This window comes from Galeopterus variegatus, unplaced genomic scaffold (assembly GCF_000696425.1).
Source record: "Galeopterus variegatus unplaced genomic scaffold, G_variegatus-3.0.2 Scaffold594, whole genome shotgun sequence".
NCBI lineage: Eukaryota > Metazoa > Chordata > Mammalia > Dermoptera > Cynocephalidae > Galeopterus > Galeopterus variegatus.
Window position 1 is genome coordinate 225,465 of NW_007726705.1, and position 25,487 is coordinate 250,951.

The 25,487-nt window shown below is 43.9% G+C and overlaps 1 protein-coding gene and 1 pseudogene across 1 annotated transcript in view; one reads left to right on the top strand and one right to left on the bottom strand.

The window, feature by feature from the left end:
- The window catches only part of SHROOM4 (shroom family member 4), a 251,062-nt gene that overhangs the window by 37,773 nt on the left and 187,802 nt on the right, over nt 1-25,487 (bottom strand). Inside the window, exons 3-4 of the mRNA XM_008570339.1 lie at nt 10,352-10,486; nt 5,541-8,034 (exon numbers count right to left, since the gene is read on the bottom strand). Coding sequence (XP_008568561.1) covers nt 5,541-8,034; nt 10,352-10,486 — 2,629 coding nt within the window. The remainder of the gene's footprint in view (nt 1-5,540; nt 8,035-10,351; nt 10,487-25,487) is intronic.
- On the top strand, nt 16,800-18,181 carry LOC103588617 (annotated as a pseudogene).

Consider the following 25,487-nt stretch of genomic DNA (forward strand, 5'->3'; position numbering starts at 1 on the left):
GGCACCTGGACACTGTGATCTGGAAACATTGCCTTTCCCTCTTTCCCCTCCCAAATTGAGTTAAAAACCAGTTTAGCACGTTTGCTGTTTGCTCTGGCTCTTGCCTGCATGGAGCGACTGAGGTCTTTTTGTTTGTTCTACTGGGTGAACCTGCTCATTCCTCTTGCCTCGTCCAACAGAGAAAGCATCTTCTTGGAAGCCTTGGCCTTTCAGGGGGCTTTGAGGGTAGAAGCTCCTGCTGCAGCAGCCCTCTCCCGAGGGAGGCAGAGGGAGAGCAAGCACACCCCTGTCCTGCAGTGGCCCTTCCTCCTCTGCCCACATCCCCTGGCAGGAGCTGAGATGGGCACATCTCTGGGAAACATGAGTGCTGGGGGCGACAGTCCCCACATCACAGAAATAGACTTGCCACCCTGGGCATTTTTTCCTTAAAGGTTACGCCCAAACATGCTATATGTGCCATTTGTAACAATGTTCCTGCCTTCCCATTCTAGCTGCAAACTGAATGCAAATTTGTCTTTCAGATTCTCCGTGATTTTGCTTCCAGCATCTTTTACCTAGAGACTCAGAACTTAGCCAAATGGGAATGCAGTTTTTCCTAAACCTTGCTGATCTCCCAAATTCCCTCCTTCTCTAATATTATCATTATTAGTCTCAGTCAAAGTTTATTACCTTTGCCCCAGTAGGCCTCCCTTTTGGGAGTAAGACACCTGGTGAAGCAGAATAAGCATAGGTCTGTTGTGTCAGTCATACTGGCCAGACACTTATTAGCTGTATTATTTGAAGGAAGTTATGTCACCTCTCTAAACCTCAGTTTCCTGTCTGGAAAATAAGGATTATACTATCTAGCCTTGCTAGTTACCAGTAGTGAGGATAAAATGAGATGTGCATAGAGAACACCCAGCACAGTGCTCAGCACCTAGGAGGCTCTGCATGTTAGTAGCCACAGAAAAGTTGAGGTGTATTTCCTGGCTCTAGTTTTCACAGGACCAGTGTAGTCCCTGCCTGTATCTACCACATCAGAGCAGCTCTAACCACTTGTACTGCAGACTCTGCCTCAATGCCCTTGTGAGATGTCCCTGCCCACAAACACACCATTACTTGTTCAGCTATAGTGGGAGCCAGGATTTCCTGTCCATGCCCTGTCTAGTCCTGTGGAAGTACTCATTGAATAGCAGTGGCCAAGCCAAACAAAGTCCTGTACAAACTTCCAACTACCTTCCAGCTCTCCAGTATCACCTTAGTTTTTTTCCTAAGCTACTTAGGCTCCTGAAAATTGCCTGTGCCCTTTGAAGCAAAGAGGCAGTTATCCCCACGGCTGGTTGCAGATGGGGATCATGGTGAAACTTGCTGCCTCAGTGGAAGTGATCCTGCTAGAAGGCATCCTGCCACACTGGAGAGGGCCTGGGCTTTGCGATCAGCTTACGGAGAGGCAGTGTTGGCAATGGGGAGCTTGGCCTCTGAAGCTAGACAGCATGGCTTCAAATCCCACACTTGCTCTTCAGCAGCTGTGTGGCCTTAGGCAAGTCACTCTATTTCTCTTTATCTCAGTTTCCTGAGCTATACAATAGTGTAATCATGATAATAAGAGTGCCTATTTCTTGATTGCTTGAGCACTCAGTGAGTTGATACTTGTAAAGCACCTAGAACAGCATCTGATACCCAGCAGACACTCAAATGTTAGTTTCCATTATGTTGTTCAAATCTAGAGGTGGGAAAGCGAGAGGGGATAGGGAGTAATTGGGTAAGTGACACAAAAAGTAATTATGATTTATAATGATGAACATGGTAATAATACTGATCACCACATACTGTACGCAAATACTGAAATACTGATAGTCAACTCTGTACCCCATAAATATGTATGAATAAAAATAATAAAAATAAAAATAAACAAATCCTGGCTCTGCCGTTTGTTAGATGTATGACCTCTCTGAGCCTTCATGTTCTCCACTGTAAAATGGGAATCCTAGTATAACATCTCATAAGTAAAATAATCTAACAATGTATGCAAAACTAACTGGCATGAACTATGAGGAATATGAGTACGTACTGATTTCAGTTCTCCTAACAGAACAGAACAAGAGCTCCCCAACCTTCTCCAGAGGCATAAGGAGCAGGATCTCGGCACTACTTCAGATAGTCACCATCACAACTACCTTGGTCATTGGAGCTGGGGCATCTCAACCCATGCTGCAAGATTTTCCCATGTCTTGGGGGTGGATGGTTCAGGTTGCAGGGGTAGAAATGGGCATGCAGTGGCTTCTAGACTGCCATCCACATGTCTGAAAGCCTAGTGCCTAAGAAGACCTGCTTAACTAGTGTAACAGGCATTAGGAACCCAATGTGGTCCTCCCTCAGAGTACAAAAGAGAGGCATCGTACAGGCACAGGCTCACCTGGCCTGCTGCTGCCAATTGCTGCAACCTGCAAATGGTGCCTCCTTCCCTTACAGAGTTGCTGGTCCTGGGCTGACACCTCTGCAGCCATCATCTCCTCACTTCCCCCTCAACCTCAGCCCCCTTTCTCTATTATCTACTGACAGGTCCTTCTTTCATCAAAAGTTTCTCAAGATAAGCCCAAATCTTCCTTTGTTTTAAGAGGTAATAACTCACTTATAAAATAATTACTATCTGGAAGTCACTGTTCTAAGTGCCTTACACATGGTACATAATTTAATCCTCACAACCAACTTGTGAAGTAGATGCTGTTATTACCATCATTTTGTTTAGATGGGAAGGCCTAGGCACCGTAAGTTCTGGGGAAGGAATGAGAATCCAGGCAGTCTGTTTCTAGCTTTGGTGCCCTAAATTATTAATTATTCTATATTTCCTCTCCTCTTTTTTTAACATTATGAATATTTTCAAACTTACAGAAAAGTTGAAGGAAGTCTTCAGTGAACACCCACCATCTAGATTCTACAATTAACATTTTGCTATATTTGCCTTATCATATATGTTTACCCCTCTATCCATCTTAAATTCTTGACACATTTCAAAGTTGCAAACAACTTTATTCCCATAAATTTGAAAACTTAGATGAAATGAACAAATTCCTTGAAAGACACAAACTACTAAAACTCACCCAAGAAGAAACAGATAACTTAAATGACTCTATATCTATTAAATAAATTAAATTTATAGTTAAAAATCTTCCCAAAGAGAAAATTCCAGGCCTAGATGGTTTCCACGATGAATTCTACCAAACATTTAAGGAAGAAATAATACCCATTCTATACAAACTCTTCCTGAAAATAGAAGAGAAGATAATACTTCCCAACTCATTCTTTAAGGATAACATTACCTTGATATGAAAACGAGACAAAGATGTTACATGAAAACTGCACACTATAATCCCTGATATACATAGATGTAAAAATCCTTAACAAAATATTAGCAAATCCAATCTAGTAATGTGTAAAAAGGATACTACATCATGACCAAGTGGGATTTATCCTGGCAATGCTAAGCTGGTACTTATTTCAAAAATCAGCCAACATAATTCACCATATCAGTAAACTAAAAGAGAAAAACTATATGATGACCTCAATAAATATAGAAAAAGCATTAAAAAAATCCAACATCCACTCCTGATGACAGTAACTGTCAGCAAACTAAAAATAAAAGGGAATTTCTGCAGCCCGATAAAGGGCATCTACAAAAAATCCTACAGCTAACATCAAACTTAACAGTAAAAGATTAAGAATGAAGCAATAATGTCCTCTCTAACCACTTTTTTTAAACATTATGTTGGGGTCTGGACAGTACAATAGGCTCCCCTCTCTCCCAGGAAAGGGCATACACAGTGGAAAGGAAGATATAAAATTATTTCTATTCTCAGATGACACGACTGCCTACATAAAAAATCTTTCATAATCTGCCAACACGTTACTAGAACTAATAGGTGAGGTTGGCAAAGTTGTAGGACACAAGGCTGTTATACAGACTTCAACTATATTTCAAAATAGTAGTAACAAAGAATTTTCACTTGACATTATGAAAATAATACATTTACAGTAGCATCAAAAAACATGAAATCTTGGGGCCGGCCCGGTGGCACACTGCTACAATGCGCCACTTGGGAAGCGCGGCAGCGCTCCCGCCGAGGGTTCGGATCCCACATACAGACCGGTTCCCGCTCACTGGCTGAGCGAGGTGCAGGGAGCAACACCGAGGGTTGCAATCCCGTTGCCGGTCCTGGGCTGGTACGGGGGCAACACTGAGGGTTGCGATCCATTGCCAGTCATGAAAAAAGACAAAAAGGAAAAAAAAAAAACATGAAATCTTAGGGACAAATATAAGAAAATATGTGCAAGAGTTGTTTGCTGAAAACTTAAGTTGCGTATATTAGCATACTTTAAAAAGGCCAATGTTTGTAATATTTTTAGGTAAAATTTACTTTCAGTGAAATACACAAGTATTAAATGTACATTTGTTGACTTTTGAATAGTAGACCTGTGTAACTCAAACTCTTATCAAGATAATAGAACACTATCCTCCCTCTACAAAGTCGCCTCATACCCTTTTCTAGTCGATCTCTGTGCCACCTCCCTGTGGCAAGCAGTGTTGTGAAATTTCGCCCCCTAGAATAGCTGTTTTAGAACCTCACATAAGAGAAGTCATAGAGTATGTACTCTTTTGTGTAAGGCTCTTTCACTCCTAAGGTTCCTTTTTTCAAAGAATATATATTGAGCAGTTTCATACACCAAGTCATTTCAGAAGTGTCTGCCTACGCAACAACGGTTCAACTCAGGAATGAAATTCTTGTTTGAGTGCACGAGCCCAAAGGTAACTCTGTGGACACCATGGGGAAGAAATTTGGCACTGAGCAGGCAAGGACCTAGGGTGTCCTCCCAGGAGCACACTGAAGAATGGTGGTGGCTTGTTTTAGGATGCTAGGTCATAACCAGGGTGTAGCAGCAGCCACTTTAGACCTGTGTCTCCAACAGAGACAGGCTAGAGAAGGGGGGAAGGTTTCGTCCTTTATGAAACCAGGCAGTCAGATCTCTGAAAGCAAAACCTGGGAGACATCTACAAATTTTACAGCTTCAAATAGTTTTTGAGCAGGAAATGGAAGGCAGGAAGTTCTGTTTTGTATCCCATAGGGCCTGGCACTCATTTGATCCTCACAACCGATCTGTGAAGCAGCCATGATTTTTCCTCCACTTTAGAGATGAGGTAATAAGACTTCTCTTAGTACTGGCTATTCTAGGAGGTAAATTTTTTTTTCCTTTAAAAATCATATAACTTCAAATTTTAATGGTTGAATGACTTGCTTAAGGTCACTCAGATACCAATTTTACAGCCAGAATATAAATCCCAGTTCTGTCCACTTTATGGAGCAAAAGTTACTTTTATGTAATTCTAAAGATGAGGTTACTGCAATTTTGGAGGCTGGGTGTTTTGCCAGGGTTACTAAGCTACCATCTGGTAGAGTCAGGTCTATGCAGTTTTAAGAAATTGTAATTGTTATATTTTCAAATGATTTACTTTCTCCTCACAAAGAGAACAATGAAGCTCACCCACCCAAGAACCAAGTTCTCACCTGCACTATTGGCTTCCTGGGTTTCCAATGGTTGCCAGTGGCCAAGCTGCTGTCCTCAAGGGTACTGTGCTGAGGATTATGATAGCAAGCTGAACACCGGATACACTGGTGGTGGTGGCACCGGCAGTTGTAGCAGTTTGGCATCATATTTCTCTTTAGCAAGGCAGGGCAGATTTCCCCAGAACAATAAATGCAAGGGTCATGGACTACAGCTCCCTGGACACTGCAGGAGTAAGAGCAGGTCCTGTGGTAATCAAAATCACCACAGTGCAGTGGCTTACAACACATGGAATTTTCTAGACCTTTGCTTGCAAAGCATTCTGAGTATGTGGGCGTTTCTGACTGAAGGGGTGACATGGAATGATATGATTGGTCTGTGGCATGATATGGTTGGTCTGTGGAATGATATGATTGATCCATGGGATGGCGCCTCAATTCCTTACAGCTGGTGCTTACTGGCTGAAAGTTTTGGTCTATAGGTTTTGGTCTCTGGGTAAAAGTCTTGTTGCTCTTAGTGGTTAAACCTGGCAAACGAGATGTAGACAAAGATTTGCTACTCTCTTCAAAGAACTTTCTTCTGTCTGCAAAGGGCAAGAGAATGGCTTCCTCCTCAGCTTGGGCAATAGAAGACTTCAATTCCTGGTTGTCACCTGGGCTGGAAGGGTCTTCCATGGCTAGTACCACATGTGGCTGTGGGTTATACTCTGGAGACCATCTCCAATGACCTCCACGGACTCCACGGTGAGCATTTGCTTTCTCAGAGTCTGAGGATGATGGATCAGATGTTTTCCACCAGGTGCTCAGGCTCGAAGAGGAATGGCTAGGCCTCTGGCCAGGGCTTATTTGTCCATTCAAGCCTGTCCTAGATTCATTGCTCTCAGGAGCTTGGCTGAGGCACTCTGAAGACCTAGCCCTGAGGATCACACTTTTGCTGAAGAACTTATTTCTGGGGCTAGGGGGTTTTTTATATGACGATAGAAGAGATGAGTTAGGGGCAGAGAGTGGAGGACTTTCTGGGGGCTCCTGGATCTCTTCCCCTGGCTCCTTCGTGTCACACAGCTGTAGCAAGGGACCCTTGCTTTTCTGAAGCTGGGCCTTCCTCCTCTGAATTTCATTACGCAAATTGGTAGCAAAACGCTCACTCTTCCGGCGGTTTTGGATTGAGCGGCCCCGGGTCCCTCCACTACGCCTACCACCCATCTGGCCATACTCCTTGGGCTCATTGTCACCTTCTTCAGTTGCCTTTATACAGCCAGCTACTTTAGTGGTTGAAGAACAGTCCCTGATTTGTTCAATGACGGAACCAGAGGCAGAGGGCTGCTGGCTGGCCGACTCACTGCCTGCTCTGCTTACTCTGTTTGGGTCCAGGAAGCCTCTTTCTGGAGGGTGGCCATCAGCCTCTCCATGTAGGCAACTGCTTTGGCTCTTGTGTCCCGAACCCAGAGGTTTATCATCCACTGGCCTGGTCTTCCTTTCTTTGATGGGCTGGTCCTGGGTTCCTCCTGTAGGGGGAAATGGACTTTTCTTCCCTTTGTGGCTGCTATGCAAAGGGGACAGAGTCCACTGGTGCCCATCCTGCCCCACTGGGAGCTCCTTCCTTTTGCTGCCCCTAGTATCAAGGTGTACTTGCTGCAGGTGGGATGCCAGCAGCTGTTCAGGGGCACTATGGCGATGCCCTGTGGGTCCCGTGAGGTGTGCAGGGCTTCCAAAAGAAGAAGCCTTAGCTAGCTCTGCTGAAGCCTTGTTGAATGAGTTGCAATCCATGCTGGAAGCTTTGTCACAGGATTTTGGGGATCCAACAGCTTTGGCCGAGGTCTCCATCAGTGGCTGCTCTGAGCCCTGCTGGCTGAATTCGGGAGGCTGGCTGAGCTCACAGTTCTGATGGCCCTCGCCTGTCACTTGGTCTTGTCCACTGAGGCAGCAGAACCTGTTAGGGTTCCTTGAGGATAGCACTGTCTCTAAGCTCGGTTTATCCTTCTGTTGCAAGGACTCCACAGGTTCAGATGCCCTGCGCTGCTCTCCATTGAGGAGGTGGGCTCTGGAGGACTGAAGGCTGTCCAGCCTTACCGGAGGTTGTGGTGGGCCCTTGGCCACTTTGGCAGGCCCTGAGTGGTGGCCCTCCTGTGGGTGGGATGATATCTGGGAGCTGGTGGTCAGGTGGCCCCCATTGGTGCATCGGCTACCTCCTGAGGTCTCAGACACATTAGACTGGCCATTGGGGGCCTTAGTTGGCCCTGGGCCTTGAGCAATGTAGTCCGCCGGGGCTGGCTCCTCTGGCCTGAGGGAAAGGGCACAGTCAGAGGCATTTGAGCTGGCTGAGAAGGAGCTGTAAGCTGAATCACGCTGGCTGGGGTACATGTTCTGGTCAATGGGCAAGAGGTGGCCCTCACAGGTAGCTTGACCTGGTTGCTCCAGGCTCTCCATGCTGCCAATGGAGCTGCTTTTCTCGGTGCTGCAGTGTCGGGACAGTGGACACCACTGCACACACACGTCACTGCAAGACACAGGACACACCAGTTAGTTGGCCAAGTCACCTGATCCCTTTCCCACATTGGCTAGCCCTGCCATGAGAGAAAAGCAGGACAACTCAGAGACACCCATGTCACATATGAGAGGGAGGTGAGGCAAAAAGGGAAGAAAGGGAAACAGAGAAGGAGACAGGTGCTGGGTTGCCGCAGGGGCACAGTAAAATGGGAGACAAGATGGCATATGGAAGAAGGATGCAGAGATGCCCCAAAGTGGGAGAACTCCATGGGGATTATGTTCTTTTTCCCTGCTATCAGCAAGTCTGAAATTGCCTCTGGGCTATCTCTGTCCCCATGGAGTCATGTGTCTCTCTCTCAGGAGAGACAATCACAGATTACCAGCATTAGAGAGAGGCCCTGAAAGAATGATTCAAATTTCAGCTAGACCATTTTGTAAGTCAGTGGTTCTCAAACTTCATGCATCAGAATCACATGGAGGGCCTGTTAAAACACAGGTCACTGGGCCTCATCCTAGAATTTTAGGTCTGAGTGGATCCTGAGAACTCGTACTTCTAACAACTTCCCAGGTGCTGCTGGTGCTGCTGGTCTGGTGACCGCACTTTTAGGAACAAGTTGCTTAAAAGGAGCTCCACAAAGGGAAGTGATTTTGAAGAGGTGATTTTCTCAAGATCACCCAGCTGTAACTAGTAGCACAGACAGGGCCTGAATTTAGGTGATCCTCTATTCTTTTCTTGATAATAGCAATCCTGACTATTTACTGAGGACTTACAATGTGCCAGGCACTTTACAAGGTTTCATTTCAAACCGAAAGGGAGAGATTACCATTCCCACTTTACAACTGAGAAAACTGAAGCTTAGAGAGGTGAAATAAACTGACTGCTAAAGAAGCTGAGCTGGAAGTTGAACCCAGGCCTCTGTGAGATCAATGTCTTAGCTCTTCTGCTACACCATCTTGTAAATGGTAATAATAGTAACATTCATATCAGAGGGTTGCTGTGTACATGAAATCAGATAATAAATGTAAAGCCCTTATCACAGCCCAGGCAGCTAGCAAGGGTTCAATACATGGCAGCTGCTGCTATCTTGATTATTGTTATTGTTCTTATTACTATCAGCATCCTCTCTACTACTAGCATTGATATGATAGTGGTCTCTGCCCACCCACTCCTCCTCCCTCAGTTCCCATGGCAAAGCCAAACCAAGGAGACCAAAGAAAGGGTGAGGAGCAGATGCAATCTTGAATTTTAAGTACGATTCCCACACATAAAGCCAAAGTGAGCCAAGTCATGCCAATAACTCCCTTTGACTAGAACTCAAGAGGTTGCAGGCTGCTCTAAGAAAGGCCATAGTCCAGAAAGCCAGAGTTGAGCTGTGGCAGCAGCGCATGAGACCCTCAGCTCAGCCTCCCCTGATTCTTGCTCCCTGACTTGCCCTTAGCCACTCTGCTTACTTGTCCTCTGGGCTAGGAATCCGTCAATTCCTTGTTGGGAAGGGAACCTCCTACCCACCCCACCACATTTCCTGCTGAAAAAACTACACCCCCACTCGAATAGGAGCCAAGCTCAGAATGCATTTCTGTGTATTCTTCCAGAACAAAACTGCCTCTGCCCTGAGCCCCCAGCTTCCAATGCCAAATAAAGTCACCGAGTCAGGGAAAACTCAATCCTTAGCTTTCCTGAGCCTCCTCAATAGAATCCCTTCTTGGAGGGAAGATCTTGTTGTGGAAAAGAAAAGGCAGCTGAAGGCAGCAACTTCGCTGGCTCTGAGTTTGCTGAGAAAGTTATCTACCTCTTTCTTGGGCAGCTATTTCAACAATAGACAACACTAAGGTTCCTGAATTAAGTGATCCTCATTGCAGGTAGAGCCTGCTATTAGAGGAGGCCCCCATTTCAAAGGCTTTAGCTCTGTGACAGAGCTGATGAACGCTGGATGAGGTTACCAGTGAACTGGTGTTGAGAGAGAAGAGGGCCAGAACCGAGCCCTGGGGACTTCCAACATTAGTAGAGCAGGGGGGTGGGAGGAATCAGGAAAAGAGATTGAGAAAGAGCAACTGGTGAAATCAGATGAAAAGCAGGACAGTGTGGTTATCTTGCAAGCCAAATGAGGTATTTCAAGGAAACACTGTCCAGAAGGAGAGGTACTGGTCCAAAGTCACAGAGAGTTACCAGTAGGCTAGGACTAAAACCCAGGTACTCTGGACTCCCAGTACATTTTCTGTCATACCACTGTAAGCTCTCTAACATCTAACAGGGACTAAAGCAGAGGAGGAGGAGTGGCCAGGTTATCTACTCTCCAGCCCATCTTGAGGGAGGGCTCTAGACTCACCTTGTGCTGTAGCCGGAATGCCAGGACAAGCTGAAGGCTTCAGAAGGGAAATGCATGGTGGTGGCCACTTCAGGGCATCCCTCCAGTAGCTTGGCCACATGCCATGAGTGCGGCCTACTGACAGGGGTGTTTCTCCTACAGTGAGAAAGGGACAGGAAACCAGCTTAGGGAACCAGAGCTGAAATCACTTCCCAAGCAGCTTCCGCCCCACCCCCTTTCCCTTCAGTGAAGTAGAACATCTTACAAGGAGCTGGTGGGGGAATCTTGGTGGCCCTCCTCAGCTCCCAGTACTCAAGTCTCCTTCATCCTGGGGTGATCCCTGGAGATACGGAATGACAACTTCACAGGGCTGTTTTGTTCACTGGAGTACCCTAAGCACACACAACAGTGCTGGCCACATAGTATATGTTTGATAAATATTTGTGGAATAAATGGGTGCTGCTGCCCAATGAACAGTGAACCTACTCTCATTTCTCTTTGAGGAAAAAAGCCAATATGGCCAATCTTCTCATTTTTCTCTGAGAAAGGAAGGGCAAAGTGGTTGAGAAGTGTGCATAATTCAACACTGGGCTGAGAATTCTTTAATTTTTACTCGTTCATTCAATAAACATTTGTGGTATGTTTACTGAGTGCCATCTATGTGTAGCGTTGGGGATAAAGAGATGAATAAAACAGTCTTTGCCCTTGACAGCTTACAGAATAATAAGAGAGAGCTAATTCAAATAAAGCATGATAAAGGCATTGAGAAAGTGAAGGATAAGACAGGCACAGAGGTGAGACACCTGAATTTGTAGGCCAAATGGTGACGGGAGGCCCCAACTCCTGTGAGGGAAAATAGAACAAAGTGGTGAATGGCACAGTGCTAACCCAGCTGAGGAGACCAGCTGCTCAGCAGGCCAGAGCTGAAAAAAGGCAAACAGGTCCAAGGCCAAGGCCCTGAATGCAGCCACAGGGTCTGTCCAGTGCTGGAGGCTGCAGCCACATCTGTTGCACTGACTGGCTTATACAGGAGCCATCCCTGTCTGTCCCCTGGCATGCTTCACATGAGTAGATACCACCCTCGCAAGTAGGGAAGAATGGTACAGGGAAGAGCACACATGCGGTATGAGTAATACCAGGAGATAAAGAGATAACTGGTAGGAGGAAGAGGGAGGGAGGGAGAATGAGAGAGGGAGAGTAGAGAGAGAGATGGTAGAAGGGCCAGGCAGATGATAGAAATAAGAGGGAGAGATGATAGAAGGAAAAACAAATGACACAAAGGGAGAAAAGTCTGAGAAAGAGTGTAGAGAAGTACATAGTACGGAGAAATGGATGACAGAGAGATGAATGACACAGTAAGAGAAACAGATGATAAATAAGTAGGTGACAGAGAGATAAAGAGATGATAGGTTATTTACTAATGTATTCACATTTACTGTGCCGGGCTCCATAGCAGGCACTGATAATACAGAGTTGAATAAGATAAAGGCCCCTGTTTTCAGCAAGCTCGCTACATATTGGCATAAATCAGCTCTCAACCTCCCAGAAGCAGTAGTGAACAGACTCAAGCTGGAGGACTCCACCCTAGCTGGAAATGCCCCTCACCCCAGCAGAAACACAGAAAATCCCAGCAGTGCAAGGTTTAGAGGTCTAAGGCCTAAAAAGGTAGTCCTGAGGAGAATGGCCTTGCTGGGGAAAATACAGACTGAGTGATAACAGGCCAGACACAGACAACGAGATGTAAGAGGAAGGGCTGGTGAAGCTGCTTGTCAAAGGTTGGGCACCAGAGCCACAGGTCAGCAGCCCTAGCTAAAATTTATGGGGAGGAAAGCCAAGTGAGAGCCCCCCCCTTTGTAACCACATTGATCTATTATGGCTCTCAGACTGCCATCAGGGAGGCTGAAGGCATAAGAAAATCTCAGGGGCTGTGCTTGCTCTGAGTCTCACACACAAAGCTATGCTGCTGGGGAATCTCCCCAGCTGCTGTTACCCTGCAGTCATCTGGTCAACAACTACTTATCAAGCATCTACCAGTAGCAGTACTATGTGCTACTAGGTACTATGTACCATGTGTATCTACTATGCTTCTAGGCACTGGGGATATAGTAGAGAACAGGGCACCTCTCCTATTTCAGGCCCTTCTTCCACATCCAGGATTCCTGAAGTTCTTCTGAGTCCAGGGTTTAAAATGTGGGTAGTCAGCCTTGATACCACCTTCTCCCCAAACATCAATTCCACACGGAGTTCTACTGACTCTTCTCTTATGATGTGTCTCTGGCTTTGCTTCTCTCTCTCCATTCCCACTGTGACCATTACACAGAATCGTACCTCTCCTCCCAGGACCCACCACCATCACCTCTTGTTCTAGTCCAGGCTCTTGACACTTTATGTCCACATTAGTACGTCAGAGTGCCAGTGAGTCTCACCTTGTTCCACCTCCAGTCATCGCTTTTAGATCATACCATGTTAAACACCAACTGAATCAGGGCACTCTCCTACTCAAGAATCTTCACTGGCTCCCTATTTCTTACCCTGTCCAGCACCAAATATAAACTGGCTTAGACTTTCAAAGCCTTCTGCAAGCTGTCTTTACCCACCCAGCTCTATCTCTCTCACGTCTCCGCTCCAATTACACCTTGCAAGTGGCTTTCTCCCTTTCTGACTCTGTGCCTTTGCTGTTGATTTTACAGTAGAATCTAGCAGAGGCTCTAGAGTTGGACCAGCTAGGTCTGAATCCCAGTTGTACCACTTATTAGTTCTGTCGCTTTAGAAAGGTGACTTCAGTTCTCAGAGCCCTACTTTCCATGGCAGTAAAATGGGGATAGTAGTACCTACCTAATGGGGTTTATTGAAAGATCAAATGAGATGATATATATCAAGTGCTTAGAACTGGGTCTGGCAAGCTCTCAACCAATAACAGTTATTACTATGACTGTTCCCTCCTCCTGGAACACCCCCTCCCCTTCGTTAACTTAAATCCTACCTGTTCTTCAGGGTACTGCTCAAATACCATCTCCTCCACAAAGCTTGTCCTGAGTAATCTAGCCCTCACAACTTAGCCCATTATAATGTGATGTTTCATATTGCTCATTATCATTTCAAGTAAGTTAGTCGCATTCTACTAACCATACCAAACTAGTAGGCAATGAGACAAAAATGAGTGAGACAGATCTAGGTTCAAATTCTAACTCTACCACTTTAGATCTGTGTATATGCAAGTCACTTAGCCCATCTGAGCTTTGGCTTTCTTATCTGAGAAAGGGAACAATAATCCTTACCTGGCTAGGTTATTGTGGGGATTAGAGATCATATTCTCAAAGCATCCGGGACACAGCTTGTTGCATATAGTACCTACTATTTACTATACTATAAATAAATATAGTAAATAGTATAAATAAATAGTATAGTAAATAGTAGGTACTATAATGATGGTTATTAGCTCAGACTTTCCCTTTTCGATGGCTCAAGAGCACCCCCCATCAAGGGTACTCAAATCTGTCCATCCACTGTTAAGATTCTGCTATATCACTGCCTTGCCACACTCTGAAAGGCAGCTTATAGGCTGGTCAGTTAGCTCACTTGAGCTCAGTTAGAGCGTGGTGCTGATAACACCAAGGTCAAGGGTTACCAGCCAGCTGCCAAATAAATAAATAAATAAATAAATAAATAAGTTTGTTTGAAAGGTAGCTCACAAAGGCCCCTTACTCTCTCTAGGGTTTCTGCAGGAGTAGAAAACAATCCCAAAGATGACAAGGGGGCTGTGGAGGCTTTTGGAACACTGGGAGAAAATCAAAGGCTCAAAAGAGGGATATCCTAACAAAGGGAACTGGAGCCAGACCTGGAGCCTTCTAACTCTAGTTTGGGAAAATAAAGGAAACTATCTATAGACAGTATAATATTTGGCCTATTATTATTTTTCCTGAATAGCTTTAGACTAGTAGTCAGTCCACAGCTGCATTCAAATCCTAGCTGTGTGATCTTGGGCAAGTCACTTCTCTGAGTCACAGATTCTTATGAGTGGGGGGAAATGGCCATCTCTTTCTCATGAGTTATATTCTTGATTAAATTCAGTCCCATGTGTGAAATCAATCAGCAAGCATAGTGCCTGACATAGATATTCTACAAACTTAAAAAAAAAAAAAAAAACCCAGGGAGCATTTATCGAACACTTAAGACATGCCAAGCACTAAGTACTTCACATGCATTAGCTGGTTTAATCCTCATTCCAACCTCATGAGGTAACAGCTATTCTTATCCCCACTTTACAGATGAAGAGATGCAGGAAGCTAAAGTGATCTGCCAAGAGCACACAGCTAGTAACCACCAGGGTTGGGATCGAGACTGAGATCCTCCAGCTTTTTCTAGGACAGTACACAACACCCCCTCGCCAAAGAGGGGTCTGTCTCAAAAAGCTTGTATACCTGAGGTTTCCCATAGCCATTCCCTCAAGAAGCAGTCAGAACAGGGAGGTCTCAATAGTCTGAGAGTTGGAATCATCCCCTCCTTAGGCAATGGGGAAGAGTGATGAGGAGAAATAAGCAGATAGGTAAGAAAATGCCAACCACCAACAATGCAGCTCCAGACCCAGATGTGGAGGCAACAACCCCAGTGCTTCTTTGCTAAGGCTGGCTCAGGCACTATCAATGAACACACACCCTATCATTCAGTACCCCAAATGCTTTTCTTAGGAAGCAAAAAGAAAGGATCATTGAAGAAAGCAAGCAGGAGGGGCAAGAGGGGCAGCAGCCATGACAGCCATGGCTACCGGCTGTACCTACCATGGAAGTTGCCCAGGGTGGAGAGATGGCTTAGGAGAGAACGAGGTATCCAGCTAGCTCAGACTGTCATCGACAACCCCTCCGGCCAGCATCCTCCCTTAGCTGGGACCCATTGCCCTCCAGTTAAGACCTCCTGGGGTAAGAAGCCATCAGCCCAAGATCTTGAGTATGATCCAAGGGGTTCAGGCACAGTCAGGCCCCAGTTCCAAGAACAAAAAGGAGGAGCACTAAAGGCAAGGTATGGCCATCAGCCTGGTTGGGCCCAGATGTGGCCGCAACCTTAGGGAATGAAAGCCAGTGTCATGAGCTGATAGGAGTGAAGACGCTGCTCCAGGGGTTCCTTTCCTTCCTGGTGGCAAAGGGAAGGATGAAAGGCAGTTCCAGCAGCATAAACAGCCCCCTGTTCCCTACTCCAACCTCCTCTGAGCCCTGGCCCATCCCCTCCACAGCTCAGAGGCCAGTAAGGAAGCTGGGCCCCCAGCCGCTGCTAGAACTCAGGAAAGGAGCAAGGAAATGATGTTTGGGAAAGATAAAGCGGGTGTCTAAAAAGAATTTTTAAAAATACACATAAGTAAGAGAAAAATACCCCAGACACATACACTTAAAAGAATTCCTGTGCTTCCTGGACTGAGCTGACCCCACCCAGCCATCTCCACAGGTCCTCTGGGCCCTAGACAAGCAAAGCCCAGACCAGCCAGGCCTAGCAGCCTCCAGGTCCAGCACTACAGCTGTAGGCAAGTGACTCAGAGATTTTCCAAGGCGAAAGTCCTGCTGAGATGCAAAGGCTCGCAAACATTATGGGCTGTAACTACAGGGTCTGCAATTCCTATGGGCACCTGAGAAGATCCAAAGAAAACTCAATTTCCTGGTGTATAGTAAGCACTACAGGGTACTATAATGAGCTATTTTTTGGTAATTAGAAATAGGGGGTGAAATGTCTTTAATGATACTTATTATGTTTGGGATTTTGTGATAATGTACTAGAATAATTAAGACATATAATGTAAAGCAAAAAGACATACTAGGGGTCTTCAAAAGTTCATGGAAAGATTCTAATTATCTTTACCTTTTTCCACAAACTTTTTGAAGTATCCTCATACTAACAAATAATTATAGTGACAAATAATAAGGAACATATAACTATGTTAGCTTATGCAGAGTAACAGGAATACAGCATTGAGAGCCATTAACCACATGAAGGAGTAGACGAAGACTTCACAGAGAAGGCATTTTGGGGGATGGATCACTGTTTCCAAAAGAACTAAAACACAATTTGGTAAATGCATACTTAATTCATTTTTCCTTAACTTTAGTAATGAATTTACCCATCAAAAGAGTCTGTTTTTGACTTGTAAATCTCTTTTAAAGTCATGAAAAATCAAAATGAGCTTTAAAAAATAGGTACAGCCCATAACACTGAAAGTGCAGTTTATAATATAGCAAAGTTAAATACAGTAACAATTTCAAATCACCTATTTAGTTGCTCATTTCTTTGAATTTGTTAGCATTGATCTAACTAAATGTAGGAGGTTACATTTGTGCAAGTTAACAGAGATTAATGATTAACTATATTCACCTGCCTTACCAAGTTTATGTGGCAAATCGTAGTATATATAGAGTTAAGAAGTCTAGGTCTGTTTGCAGAACAAAAGCAGTTCCAAATTGATTGAAATTGAATAATTAGGATAAAAATGTACACAATTAAGCTCTTTCTTTTTATTGCTCCTCTAGTTATTTCCTCCAGAACTGATCAAAACAATTCCTCATTTGATTCTATACTTCCAGAGCCAAAATCAAGATTTGCTATGTTAGATGATGTAAAAATTTTAGCCAATGGTCTCCTTCAGTTGGGATATGGTCTTAAAGACTTTGTCCATAAGACTAAAGGCCAAATTAATGACATATTTCAAAAACTCAGTATATTTGATCAGTCTTTTTATGATCTATCACTGCAAGCCAATGAAATCAAAGAAGAAGAAAAGGAACTGTGAAGAACTACATCCAAACTACAAGTCAAAAATGAAGAGGTGAAGAATATGTCACTTGAACTCAACTCAAAACTTGAAAGTCTCCTAGAAAAAAAAATTCTGCTTTAAGAAAAAGTGAGATATTTGGAGGAGCAATTAACTCATTTAATTCAAAATCGACCTGAAATTCAGCAACACCCAGAAGTAACTTCACTTAAAACTTTTGTAGAACAGCAAGATAATAGCTTCAAAGACCTTCTACAGACCGTGGAGGAATAATATAAACAATTAAACCAACAGCATAGTCAAATAAAAGAAATCAAAAATCAGCTCAGAAGGACTGGTATTCAAGAACCCACAGAAAACTCTCTTCTTTCCCAGCCAAGAGCACCAAGAACTACTCCCTTTCTTCAGCTGAATGAAACAAAAAATGTAGAACATGACGGCATTCCTGCTGATTGTACCACCATTTATAACAGAGCTGAACATACAAGTGGCATATATACCATTAGACCCAGCAACTCTCAAGTTTTTAATATCTATTGTGATGTTAAATCAGGTAGTCCATGGACAGTAATTCAACACCGAATAGATGGATCATAAAACTTCAATGAAACTTGGGAGAACTACAAATATGGTTTTGGGAGGCTTGATGGAGAATTTTGGTTGGGCCTAGAGAAGATATACTCCATAGTGAAGAAATCTAATTACATTTTACGAATTGAGCTAGAAGACTGGAAAGACGACAGGCATTATATTGAATATTCTTTTCACTTGGGAAATCACAAAACCAACTATACACTACACCTTATTGAGATTACTGGCAATGTCCCCAATGCACTCCCACAACATAAAGATTTGGTGTTTTCTACGTGGGATCACAAAGCAAAAGAATACTTCAACTGTATTTTGAAAGTTATTCAGGAGGCTGGTGGTGGCACAATGTATGTGGAGAAAATAACTTAAATGGTAAATATAACTAACCAAGAGCAAAATCTAAGCCAGAGAGGAGAAGAGGAATATGTTGGAAGTCTCAAAATGGAAGGTTATACTCTATCAAGTCAACCAAAATGTTGGTCCATCCAACAGATTCAGAAAGCTTTTAATGAACTGAGGCAAATTTAAAAGCCAATAAATTAAACATTATACTCATCCCAAGATAATGTGGTTTAATAATCTGGTATTAAATCCTTAGCAGAAAGCTTAAGAAATAGATTTTATTTTAAAGTCACTATCAATTTAAGATTAAACATACCATCACATCACCTCAAAGAACATAATTTACCTTTCTCAATCAAACTTCTTATGATATCATTTGTTCATATATTTTGTGATGTGGGAATCAATTATAGATGGTCACAATCTAAATAGGGGGGGGGGGGGAAGAAAACTCAATTTCACACCAGAGACTCCAACTCCAGAAAAGTTGCTAATTAGCCATGCTGGAATAGTAGGGTTTGGAGTCAATGTCCCTGAATCTGCTCTGAACTGTGGCAACTTACTCTCCCCTCTCTGGCCTTCTGTTTTCTCTCTGCAAAATAAAACATTGAACTTAGTTGTCACAAACTATCCTTCTAGCTATAGCATGCTATGATGTAGTAGTCCTAGGTCCCAGCCTGGGGCCCCAAATGATGTCCTCACCTTCTAGTGCAATAGCCAGAACCCAGGGCAGCCCTATGTGGGTTTGTTGTACCCCCTAAGCCCAGGCTCAGGCATCAGAATTTAATTTCTCTTGGGAATTTAGAATTAGGATTTTACCTTCATAATACTCCTGATCCCCATTCTAGTTTCCCTTGGCTTATGGCACCAATTCCAGTAATTTCTGGCCCCTGAGAGGGCTTACACAAGCTCCCTCAGGACAAGAAGTATGCTAAGGCCTTTCCTCTCTGGGGAAATCAAGCCTGGACTCCTCTCCTCTCTCTTCCCTCTGTACCTCATAGGGAAGACTGGCTTGACTTTTTTCAACTGTACAGGAGTACTGTATGGAAGAAAGTTTGGGAGTTTGAAGGGGATATGAATCTGGCTTGGAGCCTCAGCACTACTACTCATTGGTTGTTTGGCCTTGGGCATACACAGAACCTCAATTTCTTCATCTGTAAACCATGTCTGGCATGTGACAGGCACTCAATAAGTGGTATCTGCTATTAATATTATCCTTTGTCATAAATAATAATGGACAAGTTACTGTTTAGTAGCAAGAAAACTGATTTCTACAATCTAAATATAGGTGAAAGAGAAAGGACTAGTTAAGAGAAGGCTCAAAAACCAAACCTAGTACTCTAGAGAAGCACTTCCTAAACTTTAGTGGGCATACTAATCGCCTGGGGATCATGTTAAAATGCAGATTGTGACTCAGTAGGTCTAGCATGGGGCCCAGGTTCTGACTTTCTAATAAGCCCTAGAGTGATACTGATGCTGCTGGTGTGATTACCACATTTTGAGTAGCAATATATTAGGGAATAACCCCTGGTCAAAAAAGAGCATCAGGAGAAACAGTCCCTTCTCCTTTCTTCCTCAGGCCTGGATACCCCACCTTCCCTAATCTTCGGGTCACCACATGTCTTCCTCCTTCCACTCAGTAATTCAGCCCATGCAAGCGCTTGCCTGATGGGGCTTACTGGTGCCCACTTCCTAACAAGATAAAGAGCAACTAGTTTGACAGCAGTCTGTCAGTGGCCAGTGAGGCTGAGGGAATGATGACTAGAGGTGCGAGCATGTTCATGGGACTGGCTGATGCAGAAAGGCAGGGTGGGAGTATGAGAGGTAGGCAGTCACTGGATGAGGTGATAGGCAGGTGGACACAGACAGCATATACTTGAGAAATGCTTGGGCAAGGGAAGATAAGAGAGCAACTTGAGTGGTTTGGCCAGTTTAGGATTTGGGGAAGAGGTTGGGAGACAGGCTGGGAGCAAAGGGGGCACTCTCCATTTAGAAGAGCCGAGTTTCATATAACATGGCCAAGTATAACCTCTTATGCTCAGGGGAAGGTAAAGATGACTACTTCTTTTCCAAGCACTTAGGGAACAAGAACTTAGCATGGGGGTAGTGGAGGGTGGCCACATGCGGGCAGAAGTGGCAGAGAAGCCAAAAGCTGGCTCCCAGGAGAGTCTTTGTAAAGACTTGTGAGAGGTGAGGAGAGGGAGGTAGACAATTCTGCAAGGAGTCCATCTCCAGCTGCCCTAGTTGGCTGTCACCCCAATATCTTCTGATGGCACCATCTGTTTTTGAGGGGCTCCCAGAAGACCCCTCAAGAAATACTTGGTGGGAGGGACCAAACATAAAGAGAAACATGGCTCTGCCCCAACTCAGGGCAAGAAGGAAAATGTGACCCCTGTTGCATGGGCTTGTGCTTAGCCTGAGGATGGGCTCTTTCCTCTTTTGAAAGTGTTTGAATAAGGAGAAGCACAAAAGAGTGTCCTTGATTAGCTCTGTTTACTTTCTGTGGGTCTTCTAGACTCCCCACAAACAGCACATTCTACCTGCCCCACATGAAGGAGCCCAAGCTCATCCTGGCCTGCTCAACAGGACGGGAAGCCCACAGACAGGTGGGGAGACAGAACAATGCATGGCTTGTTTATCTGACAGAAGAGGGTAAAAAGCTGCCTGGTCACCATGGAGGGACACACAGCTCTGAAGACTCACCCCCACTCCACTGTTGGCTGGGGGCCCTTGCAGCCTGATGATCTGAAGACCCTTTCTTATTATAGATCTGACCAAGGGGGAAAGTGCGTTTGTGCGTGCGTGCGTGTTTCTGTGTATAATTTTAAAAAGAACTTTCAGGACAATGGCTTTCATGCAAACATGGGACAGCTATAGTCTGGGTTATCTGAGATGTATACTTTCTGGAGAAGAGGATTTTGGTTCCGCCTCCGCACCCCCTCCCCTTTCTTCCCTTCCATTCTGAATAGCCAGGTCAAGTTCTTCCATGTAAATCTGCTAGATCCTCTTCTCTATCCTCAACCTCACGATTCATCTGTGGCTAAAAAGAAACCCAGATCAGGGATTAAAGAAGAAAGAGAATGTCGGGGTTGGAATAAAGACCCCCCCAAATGCTATGGTATGTGTTAGGGGCTGCTTTTTGGTTTTCTGGTTAGGGAGCAATGACTTCATCTAACTAGGGCCATTACATATGACCTTTGTTTCCATTTTTTCCATTTTCACATTGAAATTTTTTAAAAGAAATTAATTTGTATTTGGTATTTGGCTATTAATGCAGAGACTTAGTTGGGCCTTCTGAATCTTTAAAACATAGGGACACCTCTTTTTTCAAAGAAGGATGGAAAGAAGTAGCCATACAGATGATTTGGGAGAGCTCTGTAAATATCAGAGGCTAGAAAAATGCTTGGTAGTTTAGAAATGCAGTACTTGGAAGTCTCTTTCAGAGTGGGCTGGTGAATAATATCTAGTTTTTTGTGTGTGTATAGACCGATAGAACACACTCATTATAGACTGTTTCTTGTCAATGATGCTAAAGGCAAGGAGGCATGGAACACATTTTGCAACTTCTAGAAGTAAGGGGGATAAGTCAAGAATCTGAATGATGAAAGAAGGCTTTTTCCTCTCCCCTCTATGTACAAAAGCTAAGGGCACAACACCAGAGGGCTGAGGGAGGTTTCAGAGGAGCACATAAGGAAGGAAAATAGAAGCAAGTTTACAGAGCACGATCTGACTCAACAGATGTCCTTCAAGCTTTTGTCATGATGCCTGATTTCCTAATCCAACACCCAAAGTGATAAATAAGGTGGATGATGTATGTCCCTCAGCTCTGGTTCCAACAGTAATATTTACAGCATCCCCTGGGAAGGAGTCTGTGGGAATAATGCAAGATTTCCTTTCTTTCTTCTTTAAACCCATTATTTCCTTCAGCTCAAACTCAGTATTGCACATACCACTTTTCATGAAACAACATGGATGAGCTTGGAGCAACTTATATTGAGTAAAATAAGCAAAGCACAGAGGGACAAATACTGCATGTGCTCACTCATATGTGGGAGCTAAGAGAGAAAGAAGGAAGGAAAGAAAGACCACAGTGGTGTGTTGAACTTGCAGAGGGAGAGAACATACCTAGGGATACAAAGTGGAGTGGGGAAAGGGGGGTGGGGAGAGAGGTCGGGGGTAATTGGGGGGATAATTGGGTGGGGGACATGGGGTATAAACACAATTTGTGGTAATAGACATGCTGCCAGTATGGATCTGGCTATCACACCTTAGGCACGAGTGGTGACAATTTGCTTTGTACCCCATGAATATTCATAACCAATAAAAGATATAAATTTAAAAAGGGTCTGATAAAATCCACAAAGGTTTTCCCCAAAGTCAAGTTCACAAAGCCCTTAGAACTAATTCTGGCCACTCTGTGAGTCATCTCCACTGATAAAGGCACAGAGTGCTAGAACAATAGCCGACAACAGCTAGGACCCCAACAGAAACAATAGCACCCACTCACTTTGCTTTGAGCAAATATGACAATGAGGAAGGGCCAATACTCAGTAGAGCTGAAGCACCGTGAACAAGGTGGACAGTAGTGGGAGACGAGGTTGGGGAGGTGCACAGGCCATATCATGGAGTTTTCAAATGCCAAGGTAAGCAGTTTTAAATTTATTCTCAGTGAAACGGGAAGCTGGTTAGAGGTTGTGAAGCAGTGGGTAACATGATCTAAGTTTTATAAAGATCTTACTTGGCTGATGAATTTAGGTGGAGGGGCAAGAGTAGAAGCCAGGGAACCAGTTTAAAAGGCTCTTGTAGGTAAGGGATTATGGTGGTTTGTCCCAGGGAGGGAGCAGTAGGGATAGGAAAAAGGGATTTCATTAGAGATATTCTGAAGAGGTAGAGCTGATAGTATTTGTTGATGGATTGCATGAGGAGAGTGAGGAAAAAAAATAAGGCATAACACTTGGGTCATCTGGCATCTGTACCTTCTTATCACAGTATTTATTCCCAACAGTGAGTCATTAGTAGTTCTAAAAAAATTGTTGGCAGTCTTTACCATTATTTTATCCAAACATTTATGGAGTTCCTATCTACATTTAGGATAGGAATTATAAAGAACATATAATAATCCCTGTGCTCAAGGAATTTACAGTATGATAGAGGGTGGAAGAAAAATACATAGATAACTACTAAACAAGACAGAATGTCATGAGTATCAGAAAGGAAATGCTAACAAAACAAGAGTTAAAAGGAGAGAGCACTGCTGGTTGGATCAAGGAAAGTTTCACAGAGTCTCTGAGCTAATTATGGAAGGCTCAGTACAATTTCAACTGGAGAGGACTAGAAAAGAGGTCATGCCAGGTGTACTTGAAAAAAAGTGGGAAAGGCAGGAATATGCTGAAGGAAGAAAATAGTTTCTACAAGGCACATAGGAAGTAAAATTAGAATGACGCAAGAGCATGGGGGGCCTTAAGTGTCAGGTTAAAGCATTTACTTTACATAATCCAATAGGCCGGAGAGAGGCCCTGGAGGTTCCAGAGGAGAAGATCAACATAGTACAGGCAGTATTTTAGGAAGGTTTTTCTCGTAGCCATGTGTAGGATAAATTATGTGGATAAACACTAGAAGTATGGCAAAATGGGCAGGATAGTTTAATCGAAACAATTAAAGGTAAAACTAGAGCAATGCCAGTGGGAATGGAGCAGAAAGAAAGGATGTGAGTGAGAGTCAACAGACTTAGACTACCAATTAGATATGGAGGAGAGAGAGGAGATGACTGTGAAACACCTAGGAGAATGATGGTATCACTAACCCAGATAGGGAAGTTGCAAGCAGCAGCTGGCTTCAGGAGACATGAGTTTGATTTCAGATGTGAGTTTGTTAAACTGGTGAAGTACGTAGGTAGGCATGCCCAGAGAGCAGCTTGACATGGGCTGCAGTCTTAGAAAAAGGTTAGGGCAGGGCATGAACATGTGGCCACTACACACAGAGAGGAAGCATTCGAGCCTGCTGCAGTGGATGTGACTGTCCACAGTGAGTATGCGCAAAGGAAGAGGGGTGGGGATGGACAGATCTCTTCAGAACAGCTGTAGTTGAGGCAGGAGAGGAAGAAGAGCTAGTAAGAGACAAAACAATAATATGCCATTTTCAATGATATTGGCAATCATTTTTTCAATTGTTAGCAAAGTTGCAGGGAAATAGGCATTCTCATACATTGCTGAGTGGGAATGGAAATGGGTGCCCACTTGGTAGAGGGAATTTTGCCGTATGTTGTCAAGAGACTTGAAAATGTTCCTAATGTGCTTGTTTCAGCTGACATATACTAAAATTGTAACAATACAGAGAAGATTAGTATGGCTCCTGCACAAGGATAACATGCAAATTTGTGAAGTGCTCCATATTTTCTTTGGAATTAGTGGTAATGGTCCCAGAACCTTGCAATATACTGAAAACAACTGAATTACACATTTGAAGTAGTGAATTTTATAGTATGTGACTGTTATTTGTTTTAAGAAATGTGGTTATCCTCTGATCCAGTTTTTCCACTCCTAGGATTCTATCCTAAGAAAGCAATTAGAGATATACACATTGATTTATGTGCATAAAATGTCATCCACTGCAAGGTTATTCATAATGGTAAAATTAGGAATACCCTAACTGTTCAACATTTAGGAAGAATTAGGTGAAGTATTATACATCTACATGAAGGAATAATAGTCTGCTATTAAAAAAAAAAACATGTTTTTGAAGACTACCTAATAACCCTGTGCAGTGGATTAAATTATGTCCCCCCCAAACTCATCAAAGCTTGAATTGTGTCCCCCAAGTTTTATGTATTGGAAACTCAGCCCCCACTGTAATGTTAAGAGGGTGGGAAATCCTATTATGGCAATTGAAAGGTGGATCCTTGAAGAGGTGATTGGATTGGAGGATCGTGCCATAGTGAATGGATTAAAAATGGTGGCCAGAGACATGTTTCTAAGGGCTTTAAAAGAAGACAGGGGAGAGTCTGTTTCTCTTGCTCTCTCTGCTCCATCATTTTCGCAATGTCATCACTGAAGTCACCACCATCACTGAAGTCACCCTGCCATCACTGAAGTCACCACCAAAGAAAGCCTTCACCAGATGTCTTCCCTGGACTTTGGACTTCCTAGTGTCAGAAACTGTAAGCAGAGCCACTGTTGACCCCCCAGGACCCGAAGCAGCAGCAGAGCCAGGCAGTTCTGCACGGGACCCCCAGCCACCAGCCTGGTGAGTCCCCACCCCTGAGAGAGACTGCAACTGCCACCGACCCCCTGGGACCCGAGACAGCAACAGGCAGCTGAGTATCAACAAAACTCCTTGATATTACTCCAGACACCAGGGTGGAATAAGTAGACTGCAATAGACTTACCCACAATGACTAAACATTAATGGAGAGATAATAAAAATATGAAAAATCAAGAAAGTACGACACTTCCAAAGGAATATAACAACCCTCAA